At 44.9% G+C, this 25,811-nt stretch overlaps 1 protein-coding gene across 4 annotated transcripts in view; it reads left to right on the plus strand.

The window, feature by feature from the left end:
• The window catches only part of HLCS (holocarboxylase synthetase), a 222,032-nt gene that overhangs the window by 17,551 nt on the left and 178,670 nt on the right, over positions 1-25,811 (plus strand). For all 4 annotated transcript variants that reach the window (XM_078452801.2, XM_078452798.2, XM_078452799.2 and 1 more), the window contains 3 exons: positions 4,908-5,070; positions 7,235-8,181; positions 13,203-13,385. In XM_078452801.2, coding sequence (XP_078308927.1) covers positions 5,019-5,070; positions 7,235-8,181; positions 13,203-13,385 — 1,182 coding nt within the window. In that variant the 5' untranslated portion in view covers positions 4,908-5,018. The remainder of the gene's footprint in view (positions 1-4,907; positions 5,071-7,234; positions 8,182-13,202; positions 13,386-25,811) is intronic.

The raw sequence follows: 25,811 nt of genomic DNA on the forward strand, positions 1-25,811 counted from the left end.
CAGGGACCTGTGTGTATTGTTCTCTGGCCTCTTCCTGTCCTTCCCCACGCTTCGTTTATCTCCCACTTCTCCCCTTCTGGGGGCGGGGGTGGGGGGAGAATTTAATTATTGGCCCCTTTTACGCTAAATGCTTTCTTCAAGGCATCGTTCCCCAGCAGTGCCTGCTCCAGCAAGGTGCTAAATCTGCTTTTGAATGACTAAACTCTGAGCTGGGTCTCCACTGGCTGAGTGTTTTTCCTCATTCTTTGATTGCCAGCCATAGCCCTGAGAACACCGGTGCTTTTAGCCTCATTCAGGACGTTGGTTATCCTGTTTCTTTTCACGTTTCCCATTCACCCTCATCTGCAAATTCCTCTTGCCAAGGCGATAGTTTATCTTCTTATCCTCCTGAGCTGACATCCTTCCTCTATTCTCAAAGCTGGAAATCAGCTAAATATGTGTCTGAACTGTAAGCTTCTGAGCTCTGCTCTCATCTTGGATCAGAGAGGTCAGATTTGAAATGCAGAGTCCTACTGAAACGCTGGTCAGGTGAACCCTACTCTGGCTGCACATCTGGTGGGAGGTAGAGAAGTTGGTGATCAAGTGGAAGGAAGGCCACATGTAGAGCCAGAAGGAAATTCTGAGGATTCTTTTTCCAAATATTCTAGACCCATTAGTGGGTTTCCACCTTTTTTTTTTTTTTTAACATTCATTCTTGAGAGAGCATGAGGGGGGGAGGGGCAGAGAGAGGGAGACACACACACACACACACACACACACACACACACACACACAGAATCTCAAGTAGGCTTCAGACTCTGAGCTGTCAGCACAGAGCCCGATGAGGGGCTCGAACTGAACTCACAGACCATGAGATCATGACCTGAGCCCAAGTTGGACGCTTCACCAGCTGAGTCACCCAGGCGCCCCAGTGGGTTTCCACCTTTTGACTGTGAAGGATTTGCATTCATTATTTTTCCTTCTAAGACAGTGATTCCCATCTTTTAAAATGACTTCCTGAATTAGAAACATTAGATTCAATTTGGAATCTAAGGAGAGAAATGAAATACTAAGGAATAGGATTTTGTGGGGCGGAGTTCACCCTTGGAGGGCTACAAACTCTTGTGATATCTAGAACTTTTTCACCCTCCACCCCCACTCCCCTCCATCACCCTCAAACCAGTTTTTTTCCCATTTGGCGGGTATACGGTCCCCACTGAGAATACCTGTTTTGAGGACTCCATGTTTAGAATAGTATGACTGCCTCTCTATGGACCAGGTACTTTGCGTATGACTCCCGTTGATCTCTCCCAGTAACCTTCTGAGGTAGGTAGTCTTACCACTTCTGCCTTACAGACAGGAAACCCAAGCATGGTGAATTTGAGTGACTTGCTTGGGTCATTTGGGTCATATAGCTATTAGCCAGGGGAGCCAGGACTCAGTTCCAGAAGTTGGGCTCTGGAGTCCTCCCACTATCTAGACTGCCCTGGAACAGTGTGGAAATAACTCAACTGCCTTGATTCTTTTCTTTTTTCTTTTTAAAATGGAGATACAGTTCACATACCATAAACCTCATCCTTTTAGAGTATACAGTTAGAATTCATTAGCTGTGCAGTCATCACTGCTACCTAATGCCATTTTCATTGTGCCCCAAAGAAACTACGTATCTATCAGCAGCTGCTCTCCACTCCCCCATCCCTGGCCTGGCCACCCCTAATCTACTTTCTAACTGTTTAGATTTGTCTGTTTTGGATAGTTCATACACATGGAATCGTGTAATATGTGACCTTTAGTTATCGGCTTCCTTCACTTAGCATCGTGTATTTAAGATGCAGCCATGTTGTGGCAAGTAGGTGTGTTGTGATGTAGTTGTGACATGTGACATTCATCTACATGTGACATTCATTCTTATCATGGCTGAATAAAATACTCCACTGTATGGATATATGCACTTTGCTTATCCCTCCCTCTGCTGATGGACCTTTGGGTTGTTTCCACTCTTTGGTTAATTGTGATTAATGCTGCTGTGAACACCTGTATACAACTTTTGTGTGTGGACGTACATTTTCAGTTCCTTTAGTTACATACTTAGGAGTGGAATTGCTTGGTCGTTTGGTAATTCTATGTTTAACTTTTTGAAGAACTGTCAGGCCTTTTTTTTAATGTTTATTTTTTTATTAAAAAATTTTTTTTAATGATTATTCTTGAGAGAGATAGAGAGAGAGACAGAGTGTGAGTGGGGGAGAGGCAGAGAGAGAGAGAGGGAGACACAGAAACTGAAGCAGGCTCCGGGATCTGAGCTGTCAGCACGGAGCCCGATGCGGGGCTTGAACTCAGCGAACCGCAAGATCATGACCTGAGCTGAAGTCGGAAGCTTAACCGACTGAGCCACCCAGGCGCCCCTGATGTTTATTTATTTTTGAGAGGGGGAGTGAGAGACAGAGAGAGACAGAGTGTGAGCAAAAGAGGGAGGGAGGGGGCAGAGAGAGAGAGGGAGACACAGAATCTAAAGTAGGCTCCAGGCTCTGAACTGTCAGCACAGAGCCCTGTGTGGGACTCGAACTCCTGAGCTGTGAGATCATGACCTGAGCCGAAGTTGGATGCTTAACTGACTGAGCCACCCAGGTGCCCCAAGCCTTTTCCAAAGAGGATGCACCATTTTATATTTCTATCAGCAATAGAAATATTGCTCAACATCTGATTGCTTAACATCCTCCGTAATACTTGTTAGTAACCATCTTTTTGATTGTATCCATCCCAGTAGAGGTGAAGCGTCGCACTGCGGTTTTGATTTGTGTTTCCCTTAATGACTAATTAGGGATGTTGTGCATCTTTTCAAGTGCTTATTGCCACTTGTATCTTTTCTTTGGAGACATGTCTGTTCAGACCCTTTGTTTTCTAGTTCTTTATGTTTTTGTACGTTGAAGATACAAGTCTTTTATCACGTATGTGGTTTGCAAACATCTTCTTCCGTTTTGTGGATTGTCTTTCTATTTCCTTGAAGCTGTTCTCTGAAGCATAAAGATTTTGATGAAGTCCAGTTTATCTGGTTTTTCTTTTGTTGCTTGTACTTCTGGTGTCCTATCTGAGAAACCATTGCCTGATCCAAGGTCATGACGATTTACGCCTGTTTTCTTCTAAGAATTTTGTAGTTGTAGCTCTTACATTGAGGACTTGATCCAGTTTGAGTTGATTTTTGTACCTGGTGTAAATAGCGTTAGGGTAGGGGTCCATTTTCATTCTTTTGCATATAGATACCCAGTTGTACTGGCACTGTCTTTGAAAAGTTGGTGGTTTCTCCGTTGCCTTTCTGGGCAACCTTGTCCAAAATCAGTTGTCTGTAGATATGTGTGTTTATTTCTGTGCTCTCAGTTCTGTTCCATTGATCTATATGCCAGACCTATGATGCCAATTGGACCTTGACTTTTGAACCCCACGTTTCCTGGATGAGCAGGTACCATCACGGTTTGACTTGTGGCAATTCCCCTTACTTCTAGGGTTGGGATTTGCCCCAGCCTTGGGCCTGACAATACTTCATTGTCTAGTTTGTTTCTTCAGTGCTGTTAAAATGATGTTCTATTGATGTTATCCAGCGTGTTTTCACTGTTTTCAGCAAGAGTCACTTCTAAAAACCTAACCTATCAATATAAAAAAATGGAATTCAAAATCATTTATCTCCGTTTAGGAAATTTGGGGCAGTGTATCGCTGAGACAATTTATTTTGGGAAGCAGAGAAATGATTCATGGCATCTTAACAAAAGACCACTCTGTTGCTTTTAAAACCAGCTTCATTAATAGCTATAATAGTGGCTTTCACTAATTGAACACTTTTTCTGTCCCAGGCTTTCTGCTGGGGGCATTACATATGTTCTTTAATCTCATTAACACAACAAACCTAAAAGATGACTGGAATGAGGAAGCTGGGACTCACGGGGTTCTGAGATTTGCCTGAGGACACACAGCCAAGATGAGCCCAGTCTGACCCAGACCCAGGTCCTTGACTCCAGAGCCAGGCTCCTGTCCCTTGGGGCTCCCCTTCTTGTCCTAGTTTCACATTCTTCTTTTACAAAAACTGGAGCACATCAAGGACGGAGTTTTGAACCGGCACAGGCGGGAGCTCTCTGGAGTTTTCCAGTTTTAGGAATCGCTGGGAAGCCCCTTTAGAACTTCTGATTCCTGGGCTGCAGCTGCAGAGTCCGGCACGCCAGACGGAGCCCGGAGCCCAGACGGGAGGTGTTCACAGGCCCCTGGGGAGTTCCGGTGCAGTTGGTCTTAGACCACACTTAGAGCAAAGCTGGTCTACAGGTTACATTATAAATCACTGGATATTGTGGACCTGTTGCTTTCTCCTATTTCCTGTTATTGAAGGCAAATTGATGTGTTTCCATGTCTGGAGAATGGCCCTTTCCCCTTTCAGCTCCTTGAAAAGTGGTTGGGACCTCAATCGCTTTTTTTAATTAATTAATTAATTAAATTTTTTTTACGTTTATTTCTTTTTGAGACAGAGAGAGACAGAGCATGAATGGGGGAGGGTCAGAGAGAGAGGGAGACACAGAATCTGAAACAGGCTCCAGGCTCTGAGCGGTCAGCACAGAGCCCGACGCGGGGCTCGATCTCACGGACCGCAAGATCACGACCTGAGCTGAAGTCGGACGCTCAACCGACTGAGCCACCTAGGCACCCCCTCAATTGTTTTTAAAAGAGAGGATTGTATTTAGTACTTTGGAAGCCTTGTTGTCCGGTGGAAACAAGAATGTTCGAGCCCGAGCCACTTTGATGTTAATAAAATGCGATATCCAGTAACTCATTATGTTTGACTGTAATTTAGTGGTGGGAGTGGAAGGGAAAAGTAAAGTATCAGGTTATTTTAGAGAAGAACAATCTCACCCTCTCTTTGTCTTCCTCCTCCTTCACCCGTGTATTCTCAGATCGTGAAGTGGTCCGACTGTTGTTTGCCATTAGCTTGCAGACCTGGGGATCCTTACCAATTAATCGCTGAAGCAAGTGTGGACAACTTCAGCAAGCTGGGGGTGGCGTTCATGGAAGATAGACTCCAGATGGCTGATGGACTGGTACCCCAAAAGATCGTTTGTAAGTGACTTTAGAAATGTTACCATCAGGGGTGCCTGGCTAGCTCAGTTTTAAGAGTGTGATACTCTTGGTCTCTGGGTCATGAGTTCAAGCCTCAGGTTGGGCATAGAGATTACTTAAATAAACAAGAACTTAAAAAAAAAAATGTTTCCATCATAGCCATTGGTTATTAGCTTAAGGACTGTTGGGCACTCTTGTTCGGTGTGGCTTAAGGTCGATGCTTATCTTTAATGCATTAAATGGGTTGGATATAATTATAATAGTATGAGGTTCATACACATGTCAGGTTTTTTGGAGGTGTCTTTAATTTTTTAAAATTTATTTTACTTAATTGTTTTTTAAATGTTTATTTATTTTGAGAGAGAAAGCACGTGAGCGAGCATGCAAGCTAGCACACCGGGGAGGGGCAGAGAGAGTGGGAGAGAGAGAGAATCCCAAGCAGGCTCCATACTGTCCGTGCAGAGCCCGACGCAGGGCTTGATCCCATGAACCTCAAGATCATGACCCAAGCCGAAATTGAGAGTCACGCTCAACTGACTGAGCCACCTGCCACCCCCATTCTAAATTTTTAAACCAGGATTTCCCATAATTGCACTGTCCATGAGATGCTGTGCAAATGTAGAAGCCATATAATATTTGTTTCACACAATCTAAAAAATATAACTAGTTTCTAGACTGTAGTTCGACTGAATGGAAACCATAGCCAGTGTTACTATAAAGATATAAATCTAGGAGTTTTTGACTTAAAAAAATATATATATTACAATATATATTACAATATTACAATGTCTTTTTTTAGGAAACATGCAAAATGTTTTTCCTTAATTAGGCTTAAAAATTGGGTTTCTATGTCCGTGAAAGCCTTCATTTGTATCCTGAGCAAATGTGCATTACTAGCTCCGGAAATCTGTGTAAATTACTTAATTTTCCCATTTGGCATGTGCATGTGCCTGATACCATGTCAGATGTGTAACAAGTGCTCAATAAATGCTTAAAAATTCTTTTTAATATGTCTATTAATGTTTATTAATTTCTGAGAGAGAGAGAGAAGGAGGGGGAGGGGCAGAGACAGAGGGAGACACAGAATCCAAAGCGTGTTTCAGGCTCCGAGCTGTCGATACAGAGCCCCATGCAGGACTTGAACCCACGAGCTGTGAGATCATGGCCTGAGCTGAAGTTAGATGTTTAACTGACTGAGTCACCCAAGCACCGTTTTTTTTTTTTGTTTTCTTTTTTTATGTTTAGTTTTGAGAGAGACAGCATGAAGTGCAGGGAGAGGGGAGGACAGAGGATCCGAAGTGGGCTCTTAGCTGACAGCAGCAAGCCCGATGCGGGCTTGAACTTACGAACTGCAGAGATCATGACCTGAGCTGAAGTTGGGCTCTTAACCGATTGAGTCACCCAGGAGGCCCATCAATAAATTTTTTTTTTTTTTTAATTTTTTTTAATGTTTGTTTATTTTTGACACAAGGACAGAGCGTGAGCAGGGGAGGGGCAGAGAGAGAGGGAGACACAGAATCAGAAGCAGGCTCCAGGCTCTGAGCTGTCAGGACAGAGCCCGACGTGGGGCTCGAACCCACGAACCTTGAGATCATGACCTGAGCCAAAGTTGGACGCTCAACTGACTGAGCCACCCAGGCGCCCCAATAAATGTTTTTTGAATCAGAGATTGTAAACTTCTATTTCAGTCCTGAGATAAGATCCTACAAAGACTCTTCTCCCCCGTGGATCCTATGAAGTGTCCCAAGAGCACCTGCTGCCTGGGGTGTGCTTGGACCCACTAGATATAGACCTATTTTTGTTTCTCAGTTTCATTCTCTTACAGGAGATGGATGCCCAAGAAATTGAATCTGTAAGGAAGTAGGCCTGATGACCTCTCTGATTCACATGGGACAGGTGTTGTGGAAACGTGGGGTTTCACTGGGAGGGGGTCATCAGGCGCGGCCCCCCCCCGCCCCCCCCCCCCACCCCCCCCACCCAGCAGCAGGAGCAGTGACTTGGATCCAGAGGATGCCACAGAGTTGTGGTGGGGACATAGGTGGGACTGGCAGGGGGCTGCCCTGAAACGAGAGTCACAGAGTGCGGAGAGCACCGTGCGGTCTTGAACTGAGCTCTGTGACAAACCAGAAGCGTTGATGGGCTGTCTGTTCTGTTTGTATTTTAGCAGTGCAGTTGCAGGACTCCACTCTGAAGGCACTTAAGGATCAGGCCTCAAACAAGCAAGCCCAGATCCTACAGCAGAATCCTGAACCTTCCGTTGAGAGTAAGCCCGAGCCAGACGTTATGGAGGACGTTGGTGGAGATGACCTCAAGGTCCTTGGTGCACAACCCACAGAAGGGAAAGATGGTCCCTCTGGCCGCGAGCCTGCTGGGGAGGGTGACGTAGGAGTGGGCTCCATCGAGCACCGTCACCTCCATCTGTCTAGTTGCCATGAGTGTTTGGAGCTTGAGAATAGCACCATTGAATCTGTCAAGTTTGCATCTGCGGAGAAAATTCCAGATCTCCCGTATGATCACAATGGCACTTTGGAGGATGTTGCTGATGACATCTGCCTGGAGAGAGAAGGGAGGAGAGTCAACATCACGGGGAGGGCACCCAATATCCTCTTCTACATGGGTTCTGCCTCCCAGGAATCCCTGGGCAGGTTCCAGGAGGTCCGGTCCATTCTGGCTGACTGTGTGGACACCGAGAGCTATACACTGTACCGCCTGTCAAGGGAAAGTGCTCTCAGAGACCCGTGGTCGGACAACTGTCTGTTGTTGGTCATTGCCACCAGGGAGGCGATTCCTGAAGACCTTTCCCAGAAATTCGTGGCCTACCTTTCTCAGGGGGGTAAAGTGTTGGGCCTGTGTTCGCCCTTCACGCTTGCTGGCTTTCAGGTGACAAGCAAGAGTGTGCTGCGGGAGACAGTCCAGAACTTGGTTTTCTCCAAGGCTGACCAGACCCACGTGAAGCTCAGTGTCCTGAGCAGTGGCTATGTTTATGAGGAGGGCCCTGGGGGACAGCTCAGCCTGGGCAAGCTCCAGGGTCACCTGGAGAATGAGGACAAGGACAGGCTGATAGTGCAAGTGCCTTTTGGACCACGTGGAGGAGAAGCTGTTCTTTGCCAGGTATGGAGGCTGGCATCCATGGGATGACCTTTGGGGATCTCGGACTGAGAGCATGCTCTCGAAGGTCGCACACTGAAAGGCTCAGGAGTCTGTGTTCGTGGGGTGCTTTTTGATCCTCGCCTGGGAGTTTTTGCTGATGGGGAGTAGGTTTAGATGAGGGCTTTCCTGTCATTTGAATATCCCATTTCACCAAAATACTCGTGATGGAGGGACATAGCAGCAGGTGTCATGGCCAATTAGACTCCTGGTTAACGGAGGATTAGTCAGAAAATCCGTTCCTGTTTTGATCTGTACTGGTATTACTCTTTCCAAATTATGTTAGTTTACTCTTTTGTCTCAAAGCACAATATAGTCGAACCTTTAGTTAATGTAGGGAGTTGAGTGCCTTGGGCTGGTGATTTTAAGTGTTAGTAACCATCACATTACAACATTGTAGGTGATGCCAGGGACTACATGAATGAATGCTCACCAACTTCTGGGGTAGTGAGTGTTGAAAACACTTCAAATCCTCAATTCTTTTATGATTCTGTCACTCTTAAAATCTAAGTGCCGAGAAAAGTTGCAAAGAGAATATTGAAGCGATTTAGTTTTGTGGCAAATTAATACAACCTACCCTCAAATAATACAGCTTTAAACTGTGTGGGTCCACTTGTGTGGATATTTTTGGTTAAATACAGTACAGTACTATAAATGTATTTTCTGTTTCTTATGATTTTCTCTCTCTTTCTGTCTCTCTCTTTTTTTTTTTTTTTTTTGTGAGAGAGGGAGAGAGAGAGCTCACGTGAGTGTATGCGAGTGGGGAAGGGGCAGAGAGAGAGAATCTTGAGCAGACTCTGAGCCCAGTGCAGAGCCCGATGTGGGGCTCAATCCCATGACTCTGACCTGAGATCATGAGGTAAGCCAAAATCAAGAGTCAGACGCTCAACTGACTGAGCCACCCAGATGCCCCATGTTCCTTATGACTTTCTTAATAGTTTCCTTTTCTCTAGCTTACTTTATTGTAAGAATGGAGTATATAATACATGTAATATACAAAATACGTGTTACTTGACTATTTTATTGGTAAGGCTTCTGGTCACACTAGGCTATAGGTTAAGTTTTTGGAGAGTAAAAAGTTATATGAGCATTTTCAGCTGCGTGGTAAGATTGGCACCCGAGCCCCCACGTTGGTGAAGGGTCAGCTGTATGTAGGTAAGGAGACAGCGGGAAGGAAGGACTTGCTGTTTCCCTTCCCAAACCTTCCCTTTGGCTCATCTGCTGGTTTTTTTTTTTTCCCACCTTCTTTTTCCTTTTAGTTTTTTGTTTGTTTAAGCAGATGGAAACAGGAGAGACTATTTCAAAATCCCTGATCATTTACTGCAAACTTTTTAATGCTTCAGGGCAGAAGTTTTTGACAGAGTTAGATGAACACTTGTTCTTAAGGATTTTTTTTTTCTTTTTTTGAATGTTTATTTACTTTTGAGAGAGAGAGAGAGACAGAGACAGAGTATGAGTGGGGAAGGAGCAGAGAGAGAGGGAGACACGTAATCCGATGCAGGCTCCAGGCTCTGAGCTGTCAGCACAGAGCCTGATGTGGGGGGCTCAAACTCACAAACTGCGAGATCATGACCTGAGCTGAAGTGGGATGCTTACCCGACCGAGCCACCCAGGTGCCCCTTTAAGGATTTGTTACCTTAAATGAGAAAACTGAGTGAGTGTAGGTATTTTTCCCAGAATAGTTCCCAGGATGAGTATAACAGATTTTGTTTTATTACAGGGATGTTTTTATTGAATCAGATAATCATTTCCTTTTTTCGTTGTTTATTTTCATTTCATATGTCGTCCTAGGAGCTAAGTCTTTTGAGGTTTTCTGACCAAATATTCTTCATGGAGGTATAAATTTGTCTCTTTACTATTCCAAAGCCCACTCATTTGTTCTTAAGCTAATGCTCGGGCAAAGATGCCTGCAGTGAAGAAATCTGGACATCAGGGTAGGTGAATGTGTGCAAGCCAAGCAGGTTTCACGGAGGCTGCAAAGCACATGAATTAGTTTGGAGGCCTAATAAATGTTCCTCTTATCTTTTTCTCTGCAAAGATGGTAACTATAGCAACTGTGCATTCTCAGAAAATCCACTTAAAAACCTGACTTCCTAGAGCCATATTTCAGTTTTGAATGGTGACTTTTACCACCCCTGTGCACAGACTTGTACTAGAAAATTGATTCGGCACCGTTGCGATGCATTTCTGGGAGTTGCATGGCAACTCTGTTGGCTGCACCATTTAAATTGACCCCGTTACTGTCATAAAATTTGAAACTGCACGCATCGCTCTAGAAAAAAAGGCAATACGATGCAGCTTCAAAAATCAGATTCAGAGGATTAGAATGTCATTTTTGATTTTAAATGACTTCCAGTCTCTGTGTGACAGGCTCACCGCTTTCTCCTTGGGCCTGTGTCACTACGGTACCTCGCCACCGAGATCAGCCAATAAATGTTACCACAGACTGGCCAGTTTCCTCTTTCCTTGGTCAATTTCACAGTCTTCATCTCTAATAAATGGAGTAATGATGTAACCCAGTAAGAGGGCGCAAAGCACTTCAAGGGCAAACCACAGCCACACAGTAGGTGGTGGTCTCATGGCCTAGGAGCTGCGTGGGGATGCCTTTACCCTTCATCGTAATAATAAATGGAGTAATGATGTCACCCAGTAAGAGGGCTCGTAATAAAGAAAAAGGAAATTTTCGTGTGCTTGCTATAATGATCAGGTTTGCAGGGGAAATTTAAGGCTGTGGGTTCATGCTGACATTTGATTATCAAATGGACCAGGACCTTGGCATGGAGTTGCTCAAGTAAATGTCTCTCAAATGGATTTAAAAATATTTTATTTCCTTCTGTGGCTTAGCACATGGCAGCAGTGGCATGGCGTTTACAGTGGGGTTTCTCAACCATGGCACTGTTGACATTGGGGCTGATCCTACCTCGTTGTGGAGTCAGTCATTCGTGCATTGTAGGGTGTTAGCAGTATTTCCCAACAGATTCCTGTAGCAGCCCCACCCCCAACCCCGCCCCGGTCCTCAATTTGTGACTGGAGATGCTTTAGTTCTGGCTTTTGGTCTGGTCAGAAAGCCTTAATTTTAGAAGAAGCCAGGTTATAAAAATGGACCCATCAGTATGGTAACAGTATTCCAGCCAGAGGATGTAACATTTGTCAGATGCCGTAGAGAACCAGGAGTGCAAATCCAGAAGCACATGCTTTCCTGAGCCCCAAATCTGTCATAGAAGTGCTGACTCTTGAAGTCCACAAAAGCACTCCTTGCACAATGTCTGTGTCACCTCCTGGAACCCTGGAGGCCTGCCTGTGGGGCGAGCCCTCGTTGTCTTCCTCAGCGAGTTCAGCACACCTCACGTGTGTGCTTGGATCTTGTGTAGATCACTCAGGCTGGGGTGTGCGTGTGCCATTCGTCACTCTCACGCCTTTCTCCTGGGCCCACTTTGCTCATTTTATTTCTGCACCTGTAAGGGGTAAGCTCCAGGAGACCTGCGTGCTCACATGAGTTGAACGTGACCCACAGCTCTGCTCATTGCCCCAGCACTGGCTTTGTCCACTGGAAAGGAGAGGCCACATGTAAGGAGAGAACCCAGGGGAGAAGGAGACTCGGCAGGCTTTGGATACTTTGAAGGATTTTACTTTTCTCCCTCCTCTTCTCTCCAGGGCTCTTTGGAGGACAGACTCACTCCTGCTTCAGTGGCCAGCTCACCCGCTGTAGTGGCAGGACAGTCTCTACAAACCTTTTCAGACTGACATTGACTTTGAACAGTTGGACCATTTTGGACAGTATTTTTGACTTGGTGAAGGCTTGGGTGGGAATTGAGGGATTTTATATCGTCTGAAGGCTGGCACTTTGCTTTTTATTTTCATAATGCTCCTATAATATCAGGTCAGGAGCTCTGCGTACAACAGAAACCCACAGCGGACCCCTGTCAAAAGCAAAATGAAGCAAACATGCTTAGGTTGCTCAATGTTGTGGCACCCTCCAAGGCTCTAAGGGCCACTTAAAATCTGATCTCAAGAGGGCCAGAAGTTCGAGTCTGTTCCTTTATACCAAGGCACATGCCACTGCTAAGAAGGTTCTAGCTGAAGGGAGCCAGAAGATCTAGCATGTTCCTTCAGACCATGTTGATAGGTGGGAGTGGTTTGATTTTAAGTGGACAACAAAGCCTGAACTAGACAGATGAAGTCCCGAATCTTAAATTTAATCAGAGGGTGGTGGGTTGGGCCTTTCCGGGGTCCCTCAAACCCCACTCCTATGTGAAGGCCTGCAGACACTCTTACAATGGTGAATAAGGCTATATTCCTCCCTGGTATTGTTCCCCAATGGTTGTGACTAACAGGTAGAGTGAGAGTTTCAACATGACCATCACGCCTCCCTGAGTTCAGTAGGGACTTCACTTGGGTTCTCAGCCTGATGGGATTTCTTTCTTTTTTTCTTTTTAATGTTTCTTTATTTTTTGAGAGAGAGAGAGAGAGAGAGAGTGAGCTCGCCTGCACACGCCAGGGGAGGGGCAGAAAGAAAGGGAGACAGAGAATCCAAAGCAGGCTCTACACTGTCAGCACAGAGCCAGATCCGGGGCTTGAACCCACGAACCATGAAATCACCACCTGAGCCGAAGTTGGAAGCTCCACCGACTGAACCACCCAGGCGCCCCAGAACTATTGTATTTCTAAGCATTTCGGTCGAGTGATCAAGTTAAGCGATTTGCCCAGGTTCCACTGCCTGGTTAGTGATAAATGTCTGGACCTGGACAGAGTCTGCTCACTATCCAGGCTCGTTTGCAGCATCGCTTTTCTGCCTGACAGCCACCGTGTCAGTTGGCTCCTTTGCATCTTTTTATTGCTTGTCATTACTCTCCAAATGTTCAACATTTACATGCTGTTGATAATTAGGATTCCTGTTTTAAGTTTTCAGAAGAGCCGGCGAGGATATTGTTTCTATTGAGGTCGGTAAGTGCCCCGATTTACCAAGTGGTATCTTTTTCCCTCAGGCGCACTTAGAACTACCTCCCAGCTCTTCAGTGGTGCAAGCCCAGGAAGATTTCAATCTGCTCAAATCAAGCAATACGAGAAGATACGAAGTCCTTAGGGAGATCCTGACGACGCTCGGCCTGAACTGTGACCTAAAACGAGCTCCTGCCTTAACGCCTCTGTACTTACTGCCTGCTGCCGAGGTGAGTGTGTGCGCTCAGCCCAGAAGGGGGCGCCTTGGATGCCTTTCTTCCAGACGGTGACCCTTTTCCTCAGGGGTTCCGTTGCGGTGGGTTTGTGGTGTTGATTTCTGTTTTTATTTTGACTTCAGAGGAGTTGGGAGCTGCCTTAAAGATATCCAAGTATAGCTGATATTTTTGGTGTTTGTAAGGGAGGGAGGGAGAGAAGGGAGTTTAGAAGGTATTAAATCTTAAAGGTCACATCCTATCCATTTTATGGTTAAAAAAAAAAGGGTCACTCTTTCATGTGTCAAGCGTGTATTTGGAAGCCACACTTTATTCATTTGGGATTAAAAACCTCTGTTTTGATTTGGGCCTTTCTCAGTGAATATTTGGATGGGAAAACCCCAAGTTTTGTTTCATTTGTGCTGATGCCTGCCATCTTGTGGCGGAAGGGCTCTGGATTTCAGTTTAGATCTAGTTGTGTCTAAAAGGAAAATGCCCATGGAGCTGGGAATGTATTCAGGAATTTTCCCGGTCTTGTGTCTGCACTTGATGCCTGTGGTTGTTACCTGGTTTGGGCAGGTTGCCAGGTTCCCTAGGGGTGTCTCCTGCTAACCCCTTTGCTTTGTTTTGTCAAGCTGTCAATTTCTTGTTAATTGTGGCAAATGATTTTGCGGGTCTTTTTCTCAGCTCCCCTAAATGGGGAAATTTGTGAGTTTAGTGATGTAACCGTGCAGTTTTAGCAAATATCTGATAGTCCAGGTGACTCTAAACACCAAACTTACCTGCTTTCCCTTGTCCCCCATCTCTCTGTCCCACTCACCCCCCACTGCTGTGTGTGTGTGCACGCGCGCATGCACATGCTCTCTCTCTCTCTTTCTCTCTCTCTCTCTCTCTCTCTCTCTCTCTCTCAAAAACAAATAAACATTAAAAAAATAAAAAAGAGAAGGAACTCCCTTTTAGGTTGTACTCTGTCCCTTGGCAAACTTAGCTTTCAGAGGAGAACAGAGCTGCAGGCTATCTGGGTGGGATTTGCTCACTTGTAGAAGACTGGTATAAACTCTGAGGGATCTAGTATTAAGATACCTTATAGGATTGGGGCGCCTGGGTGGCACAGTCAATTGACTGGCTGACTTCGGCTCAGGTCATGATCTCGTGGTTCATGGCTTTGAGCCCCGTGTCAGGCTCTGTGCTGACAGCTCAGAGCCTGGAGCCTGCTTCAGATTCCGTGTCTCCCTCTCTCTCTCTGCCCTTCCTCCACTTGTGCTCACTCTCTCTCTCTCAAAAATAAATAAATAAACTTAAAAAAAAGTCCAGTGATTAATAGTATTATTATTAGATTGTTGAGAGTTTTGATAAATTACATGCGTATAATGTGCCCAAAAGTGCCTGATGCCCAGTCTAAAAATAGACTATAGGTAATAATTTTAAATTTTAAAAATGAATAATATTGCAATGGATGATGTTTTTTTTCATTTAAGAGACATTCTTTTATTGCATTTTCATTATGGCTTTCAGCCAGTTTGCACTCTTTTTATTTTATTTTTTTTATTTAAAAAAAATTTTTTTTTTTTTAACGTTTATTTATTTTTGAGACAGAGAGAGACAGAGCATGAATGGGGGGAGGGTCAGAGAGAGAGGGAGACACAGAATCGGAAGCAGGCTCCAGGCTCCAAGCTGTCAGCACAGAGCCCGACGCGGGGCTCAAACTCGTGAACCACGAGATCATGACCTGAGCCGAAGTCGGATGCTTAACCGACCGAGCCACCCAGGCGCCCCAGTTTGCACTCTTTTTAATGGGTGCTCTTAGGAATTAATGATATGACTTTGGTTTTGTGCCTTCAACTTGGGAATTCAAAACTCCACGTCATTTGTCTCTGTGTGCTCAGTTAATAGAAGGAAAAGCATCAGCTCTGTCTTGTGACTTTTATCAAAATAAAGTGGGTCCTCAGAGCTTCAGCTCCTTTAGATGACCCACGTGTGGTCCCTCCTGCTTTGGGGGGATGGGGCAGAGCCTCGTGGATAAGGGTTACTGGTCCCAGGGGAGATGTGACTGTCACTCTCCTAAATCTTCTCTGTCCCCCCTTTCCTGATCGTGGAGGGCTGAGACTGGAAATGTGAGGAAGTACCTGCTTATTCTGAGGTCATGGAGCCAGAGAGACCAGGCCTGCCCGTGGCAGTGGTCTTTGACCTTTCTCAGGAATTCTGACTGCACTGGCCTTGGGACTCGCCCCTCTGGACTCTTTGACTCTCGCCCCTCTGGACTCCTCAGTGAAGAGGAAAACGTGTTCCCAAGGTTTGGGTTCTAGGCATTTCCTGTGTCTTTAGGATGGGTATGACCCGAAATACCTAAGCAGAGGCTTTGTGTTGCGTGTCTGCTTATATTAACATACCCAGTAGATGCTTTATATTTTTGTCCTTTTGGTTCTTTAAACCGCCTGCGGGTGTGGGGGAGACATTTTCCCCCTACTGATGGGTAATCCTCATTCACAAATCTTGGGAATGAATGAAATGTTTGAACAAAATGAAAACATGTACTTGTTCTACATACAGATTCACAAATACCCTATACAGGCACCAAACCGACCAAGTTCCTTATTACATAGTAACTTTGGGGAAGAGCAATTTTCAGAAATGTTCTCTTCTCATTTTGGGTCATCCAGTTGGTCTGCTAATCCTGTGCATTACATTTTCTCCCGACTGCCTTTCTCTGAGTTCCTTTTTTTTTTTTTTTTTTTTTTTTTTTTTTAATATATGAAATTTACTGTCAAATTGGTTTCCATACAACACCCAGTGCTCATCCCAAAAGGTGCCCTCCTCAATACCCATCACCCACCCTGCCCTCCCTCCCACCCCCCATCAACCCTCAGTTTGTTCTCAGTTTTTAACAGTTCTCTGAGTTCCTTTTTACTTTGGGAGCCCAAGGAGCTGAGGGAGTGGGCATATGAGTGTTGTGTATATCCACATTTCTTAGTTTTAGTACTCTTCTAGAAGACTTTGAGTCTGCTGCTAAAAGAAATACAAGAATTCAGGATGTTAGAGTATGTTTTCCTGGGATACAAAATCTTTAAGGGATTATCATGCAAATGAATATGAAAGCAGAAGGATATTCACCGACTTTGATGGTCTTTCTGGAGGCAGGTGCTCATTTCCTCTGGCCATCCTCTTAATGTCTAGGTGGAGACATTTAGGAACATCTGGTCATTGTGCCGGTGATGGCTCAGCACTTTTAGCTTTTACAGATAGTTGGGAATGACAGATTGGGAACAGAGCTGGGTCGTACTTTCTATTTGATTTTCTTTCCCGCAGCCTTCTTACTAGATCTCATTGATCCCCATGTAATGAAGGTGCGTGAGAGGATGTTGGTATCCTGGCATCTGTAATACACGGCCCATCCTTAGATTCATCACCTGCCTTGCAGATTCGATGCCTGTGCTGGCCTCTGCTTCCTGCTCCCTGTAAAATACTCTGTGCTGTTGAGAATCAACCACCTCTCACCGCACGGTGTCGCTGCTGAGCTAGGCTGCCCGGTGGAAGACTCCCTGGAATCTGTTCAGAGATTTTTTTTTTCTCTCTGCATCAGCTTCACATACTGTAGTAGTTTTCCATTATATTGGTGGCACTTTCTTCTGGATGTGTAGGAATTATTTCAGTGCCACAGTTAATAATATCCATCTTCCATTAAACATTTGCTGGATGCTAGGTCCTATTACAGGATGGAATATGAAAGAAGAAAACAAACACACTAGTTATCTGAATAGTTTTACTGCGTACCAGCTGTGTTTACACAGTTTGGTGCCTAGGCCCTCGCTCTTCATAGCAAATGGTACAGAAGATTTATGAGGCACCTATGAGCTTCCACATTACTATGATACAAATGGAAAAGAATAGCATGGTGATCCAGGTAGGGGAAAAAAAAAAAAACCACTCACCCAGAGTATATTCGACTCTTGGTGTTTGCTAGGGATGTGTTCTGAACCTTCACCGACACCCACACACCACAGCAGCATGTGATTTCCCCTCTAAAATCCAGTCATGTATGGCCTCAGAAGCGTCACGATGCATGACACCTTGAGGAAGCAGGGCTCCGCTGAGGTGCATTCTCTGGGTGAGCGGGGCTTCCCATTTAATTGAAACTCCCAGGGGCAGGATTGAAATTCAGCCCTCGGCAAGATTATGCTCTGTCAAAGCAGATAAAACACATGAACACATGTACACCACACACACACACGTCTACAGAAAAAAGACTGAAAGGAAATACAGTATGTATAGGGTGTATTTCTAGATGGTGGGCTTAATTAGGGCTGATTATACTAAACTTTTGTGTTTTTTACATTTTCTGTAATGTACCTGTATTATTTTTATTATGAACAAACCTGGTTACTAAAAATACGTACAAATTACTGTTACTAGACTTCGAAGACAGCCCATAAATGGTCACCACTTGAGTGTTAATGCTCAAAACATGAGAAAAGCCATTAACCAGGGACAGGTTCAATACCAAAATGGAAACATGATTATGCACTACCATAAGTAATCACTGGTGCCAGTACATATTGTCTATTCCTGTGCTTAAATAGCTCCTCTTTCAAACTATAGAAGATGCTTTTTGTGCATTGTCCTAAGGCTGCCATACCTAAGTCCAGGTAGATGAGGGGATGGGTTAAATAGATGATGGGGCTTAAGTGATGAGCACCGGGTGTTGTTGTATGTGAAGTGTTGAATCACTAAATTGTATACCTGAAACTAGCATCACACTGAATGTTAACTAACTGGAATTAAAAAAAAATTTTTTTTTTTAATGTTTATTTATTTTTGAGAGAGAGACAGAGCACGAACAGGGCAGGGGCAGAGAGAGAGGGAGGCACAGAATCCGAAGCAGGCTCCAGGCTCCGAGCTGTCAGCACAGAGCCTGACGCGGGGCTCGAACTCACCAACTGAGATCATGACCTGAGTCGAAGTCTGACGCTCGACCGACTGAGCCACCTAGGCGCCTCTTAACTAACTGGAATTTAAATAAGAACTTAAAAAAAAAAAAGTAAGGACTGTTGTGTAGATACGGATAACTTATTTAATATTTGACATCAATATTATTTTTTTAAAAAATGTTTGTGTTTTTGAGAGAGGGAGAGAGAATGCAAGCGGGGGAGGGGGAGAGAGCAAGGGGGAAAGGGGGTCTGAAGTGGGTTGAGCACTGACAGCAGAGAGCCCGATGTGGGGCCCAAACTCATGAACCATGAGGTCGTGACCTGAGCTGAAGTCGGACACTCAACCCCTGAGCCACCCAGGCGCCCCTGTATTAATTACCTTAGAAGCGCTAGCTTTGTTAGTAATGACTTGACTCCGGTGAAAGGCTAGTTCCTGCTACACTGCTGGTTTAGCTGTGGCTCCCATGTTCCTGTGTGGGCACCATGGGCATCAGTAATCGGTTCATGCCTGTGGGTGGAAGGTACTACTGGGGGGCCTGTAGAAGTGCATAATTCGAGCGCCCTTGTCCCCGCGTGGATGTTTCTTGACGGAACCCCTCGAACTGTTCCTCAAAGAGGACCACACATGTGCTGACATCTACACAGTGAGTCCTTTCAAACAGATAACCTCCTTCCTGGAGGCGTGTGTTGAGTGAGAGAGTCAGAAGCTACGCGGTTGACCCTTGATTACTGGGTGGCTGCCGCACGGACCTCCCGCCACTGGTGCTGGTGGGAAGTTAGCAGGAATACACCTTTCCGTGGGGGAATCCATATGCGTTTGTGAGCGACCCCGATTGGATAGAAAACCACAGCTCTTTCCCTTGCACGACCTGAAGTCCCATGGAAAAACTCGCCTTTTTGTTTCTGTTTCTCTGGGCTCTGTTTCCATTTTTCTCTCCACCGGGGGAGGGCGTGGGGCAGAGCCCGAGGCTCCGAGCAGCAGCTGGTTGATGGGGACGAGCCGGGATGGGACTTCTGAGCCGGGATGGGACCTCTGTGCAGAGTGGGCTGCCAGTGGATCCCTTTGGATCCCCCAGCCGGCCAGGGGAAGGGGAGGAGGGTGGACTGCACAGCTCGCCCGGCACGCTCCCCTGCCCTGGGACATCTCTGTTTGAGGCCTGGGGCTTTCTGAAACTGCAAAGCTGGCATTCTCTTGGGCGTTCCTCATGGAACTTGGGCGTTCCTCATGGCTGATGGCACCGAGGTGTCCTGCAGGATGTTGGGGGTCCTGGCACGTGGAGGGGTCTGTGGTTCCTTTGCCTTGGGGTCGCAATGTCACCGTAACAAGAAGTGACAACCAGAGTTGTTGTGAAAGCAGCTGGGCAGAAATCGTCCTGTTGTGTCTACGTGTGTGATTTGGGTAGTGTGTGGGTGTTGTGGGATGGGTCCTGCATGCTTTAAAACAAAAACTAGTGTCACATTTCATTTTGATTCAACCCCAAATCATTTGCTGTGGAATGCCTCCTCCCCCACCCAAAAGGCAGGTGGGAGTACTTTCCGTATCTGTCAACGTATTAATATCTTCTAACACAGTCCCTTCCACCCTGGGGAGTTCCTCTTCTGATGTTGGTTGCTTTAGGGAGAAACTGAGACGAAATCATGCTACATGGTTCCTCCCTCCTCCTCTCACCAACCTCTGCACTTAGCAAACATCTGAGTGCCTACTGGGCGTGAGAGGTTGCTGTGGAAGTTTCCGGCCGACAGAGACATTCCCATTTTGTGGCATGCGGCATAAGTAACTAGGTGCCTCCCCAGGCCTCACCTGGGTCTCACAGCGGCCCTGACAGGTTGGAAGGGCAGGGTGGGGGTCCTTCCCCCTTCGGAAGAGCAAGCCAGGTTGTGGAGCAGTGAAGCATCTCTTGGATTTTTCGGAGTTAATGAGAATTCTCCAATTAAAAAAAAACAAAACCAAAAACCTTTGCTTTCCGTGTTTTAGCGTAGGCAGTGCGTCCTCGCTCCTTCTGCCTTTCATCTTTGCTCTGAATCTCCAATAAGTGCGGTGAGATGGAAACTCCCCGTGTTACTTTAAAACACAGCTTAGAAAATAATTTTTAGGGGTCCAAATTAGAGAGAAACTCAGAATTCCAGGTGCGCCCTGAATAGCTTTTGACATGTGGCTGACGTGGTGTTGTGGTGACTCTTTTACAATACAGCGCCAGCTCAAGAGCAGCTGGCAGATTAAAGCAAACATTTAAAAGCTTTTATAGCTACGAATGTTTCAGGGTCCTTCGTATACCTTTCTCTCCTTTTCTTTCTTCCTTCGCCCTTCACCTAAACTGGAAATGTTTTGTTCATTTTAACTGACTTCCTGTCATCAAACATAATGCCTGTGTCAAAGGTGACATGATGTGTTTCGATGTTGAAATGCTAAAGAGATAACAGCTGGGGTGTTTTCCTTAGCTGCCTTTTATTTTGGTCTATCTTTTGGCGGGGTGGGGGCGGGACGCTTTTCGGCTACTGTAGGTACCATATTGTTATTTGAATCTTATTTCCACAAGAGTGTTTCCAAGCGACTCCTGCAGGAGTAGATACTTCTGGGCCACAGGGAAGGCAGGGACTGATAATTTGCTTGTAGGAAACACAGGCAGTCACGACTTTGGTTGTTTTCTGTTTGTGCTGGATGTTGTTTTCGTTTGGTTCTAGCTTGGTTCTTGCTGGCTGGCGTGGGGCAGGGGTAGGCGAGAGCGAGCTTCTCTCTCCGCGGTTTCCTTCTGGGGGGTAGCGCTCTAGGAAGGGCGCTTTTATTTCCTCAGACTATTTATATCCACCGCTTATGCAGTCACAGATCCGTGGATGGGAAACAGGCCCTTTTGGAAGAAAAAGTCCTCCCAGTCCAAATGCTTTCTGTCTCCTACAGCAGCTCCCTAATAGCTGCCATGTGTGAGCGGGGACGGATTATGGCGTTGCCTCCCGGGGAAGTCGATTGAAGCTGTCTCTAGAAGTCTTGCAGCACTCTTACGAACAGATTTTGGTCTCCCGGGCGTAAAAAGTACATCCCAGGGGATGAGCCCATGCTGGCACCAGGCTGGAGGGCATGGCCCAAGGGTCGAGCTCAGGTGCAGAGCCGAGATCCAACCCCCGCCCCGGGTCAGTCCCGCAGTGCTGGGTGCTGAGACCTGAGCACCATCGAGAACTGTTCCGCTTAGTTTTCCAGTGTGTGAATTCCAGACAGGGAGCACATTTTGTTTCCATTCATGCTAAAAATTCGGGAACGTTGCTCGGAGAATTGTACCGTCTTGCAAAAATGTTTGATCCCGTTTCGGGGTTTCAAAACTGACAGGCAATTTGTGGCCCTGAAGGGTGTGTAATCTGGTATCCCCTACCCGAGTGGGGTATCCTGTGTTGGACCTCAGCCGGGAGTACAGGCCAAGACCTCTCTGGCTACCGCTAGAGAGTGGGCAAACCCGGCTAAGGTTAGTCTGTCTGTCTGTCTGTCTTTCTCTCCGAGGTACGGGAATGCTGTCATCCCTTTTTTAGTTTCTTCTGGTTCCGGCTCCTCGTAGCTGCCTGTGAGTGGATGCTTTTTCCCAGGCGCTGTTAGACCAAGTTTGGCCACACACAGCCTTCCAGATACTGGATGTTTCTAGAAAAACTCTGTATCATTCTTCTGCTTGTGTTGTATTTTTTTTCTTGAAACGTCTGCAGGCTTCGGGTTAATAATAGAATCAGTGGAAGAAATACTGGAGTATGGGCTGTTCTTTTAGTTCTTAATTGATTGTTAGAAATATTGCCCTTCGGAAAAAATTCTAGGGGTCAAACCCCATTTGATGACTTGGGGGACATGGATTTGTATGAGAACAATTAAGGGTCTTTAGAATATTTGTTTTAGGGGCACCTGGGTGGCTCAGGCGGTCAAGCGTCCGACTTCTGCTCAGGTCATGATCTCGTGGTTCGTGAGTTCAAGCCCTGGACAACTTGGAGCCTGGAGCCTGCTTCGGATTCTGTGTCTCCCTCTCTCTGCCCTTCCATTACTCGTACTCTGTCTCTCTTTGTCTAAAAAATAAACATTAAAAAACATTTAGAATATTTGTTTTAACTGATAGTTTTTAGTAGTATTTGAACCTTTAAAATTTTAATATATGAATTAGCATAAATAACGAATGAATTATTAATTAAATATATGTGTATTTTCCTCTGTTTGCTTTAACTAAAACTTGTAGAAAATGCTATACAATCGCTGAAATAGAACCTTCCTTTGTGGGGAGGCCTTTTTCCCCGAGGATGGGAGATTTTGGTGAAAATATCTACAGATTTCTGCTAAAAAGGAAACATACTTTCCCATCGGCACATGGAGATTTACAGTTTAATCTTGTGACATGAGTGTCAAGTTCTCCTGTGTGTCTCCTGTTCCTGTGTCCGGGTGTGGGGAGATCGGGGTTCTAGGTGAAGAGGACAATTGTGTGGGCACTTGGCTCTTGCACCTCCAAGATTTAAACTCAAATTCTAAATAGAATGTCTTGCAAAGGTGGACTGACACCAGCCCTCCCTGGTCAGCGGGATCACTCGATTCTGAGTGGGTGCCTCCCCGGGCTGTTTGCTGGTGTCAGAAACCACAAATCTCTCCTGAGTCCTGAGCTGTGAAAGCGTGTAGTTTAAACCTACTTGCTTCCTGTGGGCAAAGTAAAAGTTTGAAATGTAAAATTAAAGTAAAGAGTATTGTTCTAAGAAAACTTGCAAAGTTTTCCAAGTATTTGACAAGTTGGTTTCTTGTCTTTGAGCAGAAATGAATCCATACGGCAGTTTATTAATGACTAATTAGGTGATGGCACCACTAATCCCCCCTTCCTGTTTTTAATCTCAGCAAATAAGGAAATATGTCTTTTACAAGAAAACACTCAACTGTGGTTTCGTAAATTAAAAAATGATGGTCCGTTTTTTTTTGAGGGGAATGTCCAGACCCATTCTGCCTTAGAATTGTCTAGATTATTACTCCAGATCGTTGCTTTCCACAGGCAACCTTGATCTGCATGAATATTTAAGTTTTTCCTCTGGCTTTTTTGTCTGTAAAATGTTTGAAAGGTCAAAGGTCTGTGATTTTGAGGATTCCCCTTTTGGTGTGTACTTTCCTTCCGTGATGATGGGATTGCGTGTGCTCTGTCAGGTTGGCCAAGTGAGTTTGTCACGCAAGGTGGCTTTTTAAAGGACACCCACGGTCACCAAATTGTCATTACCAAACCCTCTCTGTTCTTCGTGGGAGGATAGATGAGATGATCTTTCACATTCTTTCTAGGACTCTGGTATTTATGCTGGTCCCAGCAAAGCAATCAGATGCACAAAAAAAAAAAAAAAAAAAAAAAAAAAAAAAGAAAGAAAAGAGAAAAGAAAAGAAAAAGTTACTACTATTTTCATCCTTGTCCTGGCATAATTGAAGCAAAGTGAAAGAATGTTTTGCTCTCTGCTTTATTTTCTTTCGGTTCTTTCTCCAATGGATTTCCCTGTTAATTTATCAATGCAATATATAGGAGCCTCAAATTTGCAATCAGGTTATGTTTTCAGAATATGTGTGCTAAATTGGCTGTTGTAAAAACATGGCTATTTATGTCATTTGGGTTTCTGTACCAGCTCACATATGTTCTCATGCTCCATAATGCAGTTAAATACCATCTTGTGGTGCTGTTTCTGCCAGACCCTGGCCTGGTTGGCTCATGGACGCACTGGGAACGCACAGAACATCTCTCTCTGCTTCTCCAGGGTTTGACTTGGAATTCAACAGCTCTGTTGCAGACGTTGCCCCAAACAGTCCTGTTGGACGCCTAGTAATTCTATAGTACATATATATCCTTAACAGGGAGTCAGTGAATTTGTGTTGGTAGGTTAATACTTTCCTCATATTTAACAAAAAATTTTTTTTTGAAACTGTTCTTTTTCTTTTTTGTAGTAACTGTTGAATTGTATACACACATAAAAGGAAATGTTTTGCGGGCACCTGGGTGGCTCAGTTGGTTAAGCGTCTGACTTCAGCTCAGGTCATGATCTCATGGTTCGTGGGTTCCAGCCCCGCGTCGGGCTCTCTGCTGGCAGCTCGGAGCCTGGAGCCTGCTTGGGATTCTGTGTCTACCTCTCTCTCTGCCCCTCCCCTGTTCATGCTCTGTCTCTCTCTGTCTCTGAAAAATAAATAAATGTTAAAAAAATTAAAGGAAACGTTTTGTAGAAAATTTGAAGTGTACAAAAGTAAATGGAAAATGTAATGAACTCTCAATTAGTCTGCTTCATAGGTTTTTATTCTGGCCAGTCTTATTTTGTCTAATCCTACCCACTCCTCCATGTTATTTCGAGGCAAATCCCAGATATTCTGTCAGCTCTCTCATTTTAGTATGTGTTTTTAAAAGATAAGAGCTCTGTTTAAAATCATAACCAGAATACCACTGACACACCTGAAATAAATCAGTTCTTTTGTATAGTCTCATAGCCAGTGTTCCATTTTCTAATTAGATAAATATAAAGACTGGCTATATTATCTGTGCATAGTGTATAAGCGTGTTGGTTCCTTTATAAAACAAATGTAAGAAGAAAGCAACTAGATATAAGCCAGTATAACTTCTGGGCAAGTAATTTGGAAAGTAGATTTCCGTGTCTCTCGAAATGCTGTATTTTAGCTCTTGCTACTAGGGTGTTCTGAAAATAGCAGCAAATACTCATTTGTAATAGCATGCAAGACAGCCATGCGTTGAAACACGGGAATTTTGTCTGACACTCGTCCGTTCAGAGTGAGGTACGAGTCTCTCTCCCTCTCTTTTCTGCATGAGGAGTCCTGGCTTCTTCAGCGGGGACGGTATTGATTTTTGCTCCGTATGCTTTCGGTTCGGGTTGATGTTTAGCCTTTGACCCAGCCACTTTCTTACAATAAACAGTTTGTTGATGAGAGCAGCTGCCCACCAGATTGTTTCCAGATTGTTCTCTCCTGGCTGAGGACAGAGTGCACCTTACGAAGGAGTCGGCTCTGAGCTTGTGGCTTTCCCTTCTTACAGCTCTCCGCCTTTGAAGCCAACTGTCAACCTCTGAACATTCTAGTTGTATCCAGTAAAACGGTGAATCCGCGACACTGGAAATCAGGCCTCCCTTACATAAAATTTTGACTATTTTATTTCATTCTCTGAAGGAATGATAGCATTTTCTGGAAGTTATCTGCCCTATGGACCAGTTCCTTATATTACAGTAAGAATTCCCAGCATTTGGTATGTGGAAATTAGTGGTAGTGGGTGAATCTGCGTAGAGAAGTGGACAGAAAACGCTTGATTTTGGGTAGGAATCTCTGCTCCTTGAATATTTAACTGTTTTCCATACAATTAAGAAACGAGGTAACCTTCAAAACGAAGGTAAATATTACCTGCCTTGTGTTATGATCTTACCCCTTTAAAATAAATTCTCCTTTTTTTGTAAATTCTGTCTTTTTTTCAAAAGACAGTACTACATTTTTTTTTTTTTTTTTAATTCAAGCGACAGGTAACCTAATGACTTGTCAATTTATGTGACTCAGAGG

Source organism: Panthera onca, chromosome C2, assembly GCF_046562875.1.
Source record: "Panthera onca isolate mPanOnc1 chromosome C2, mPanOnc1 haplotype 2, whole genome shotgun sequence".
Taxonomy (NCBI): domain Eukaryota; kingdom Metazoa; phylum Chordata; class Mammalia; order Carnivora; family Felidae; genus Panthera; species Panthera onca.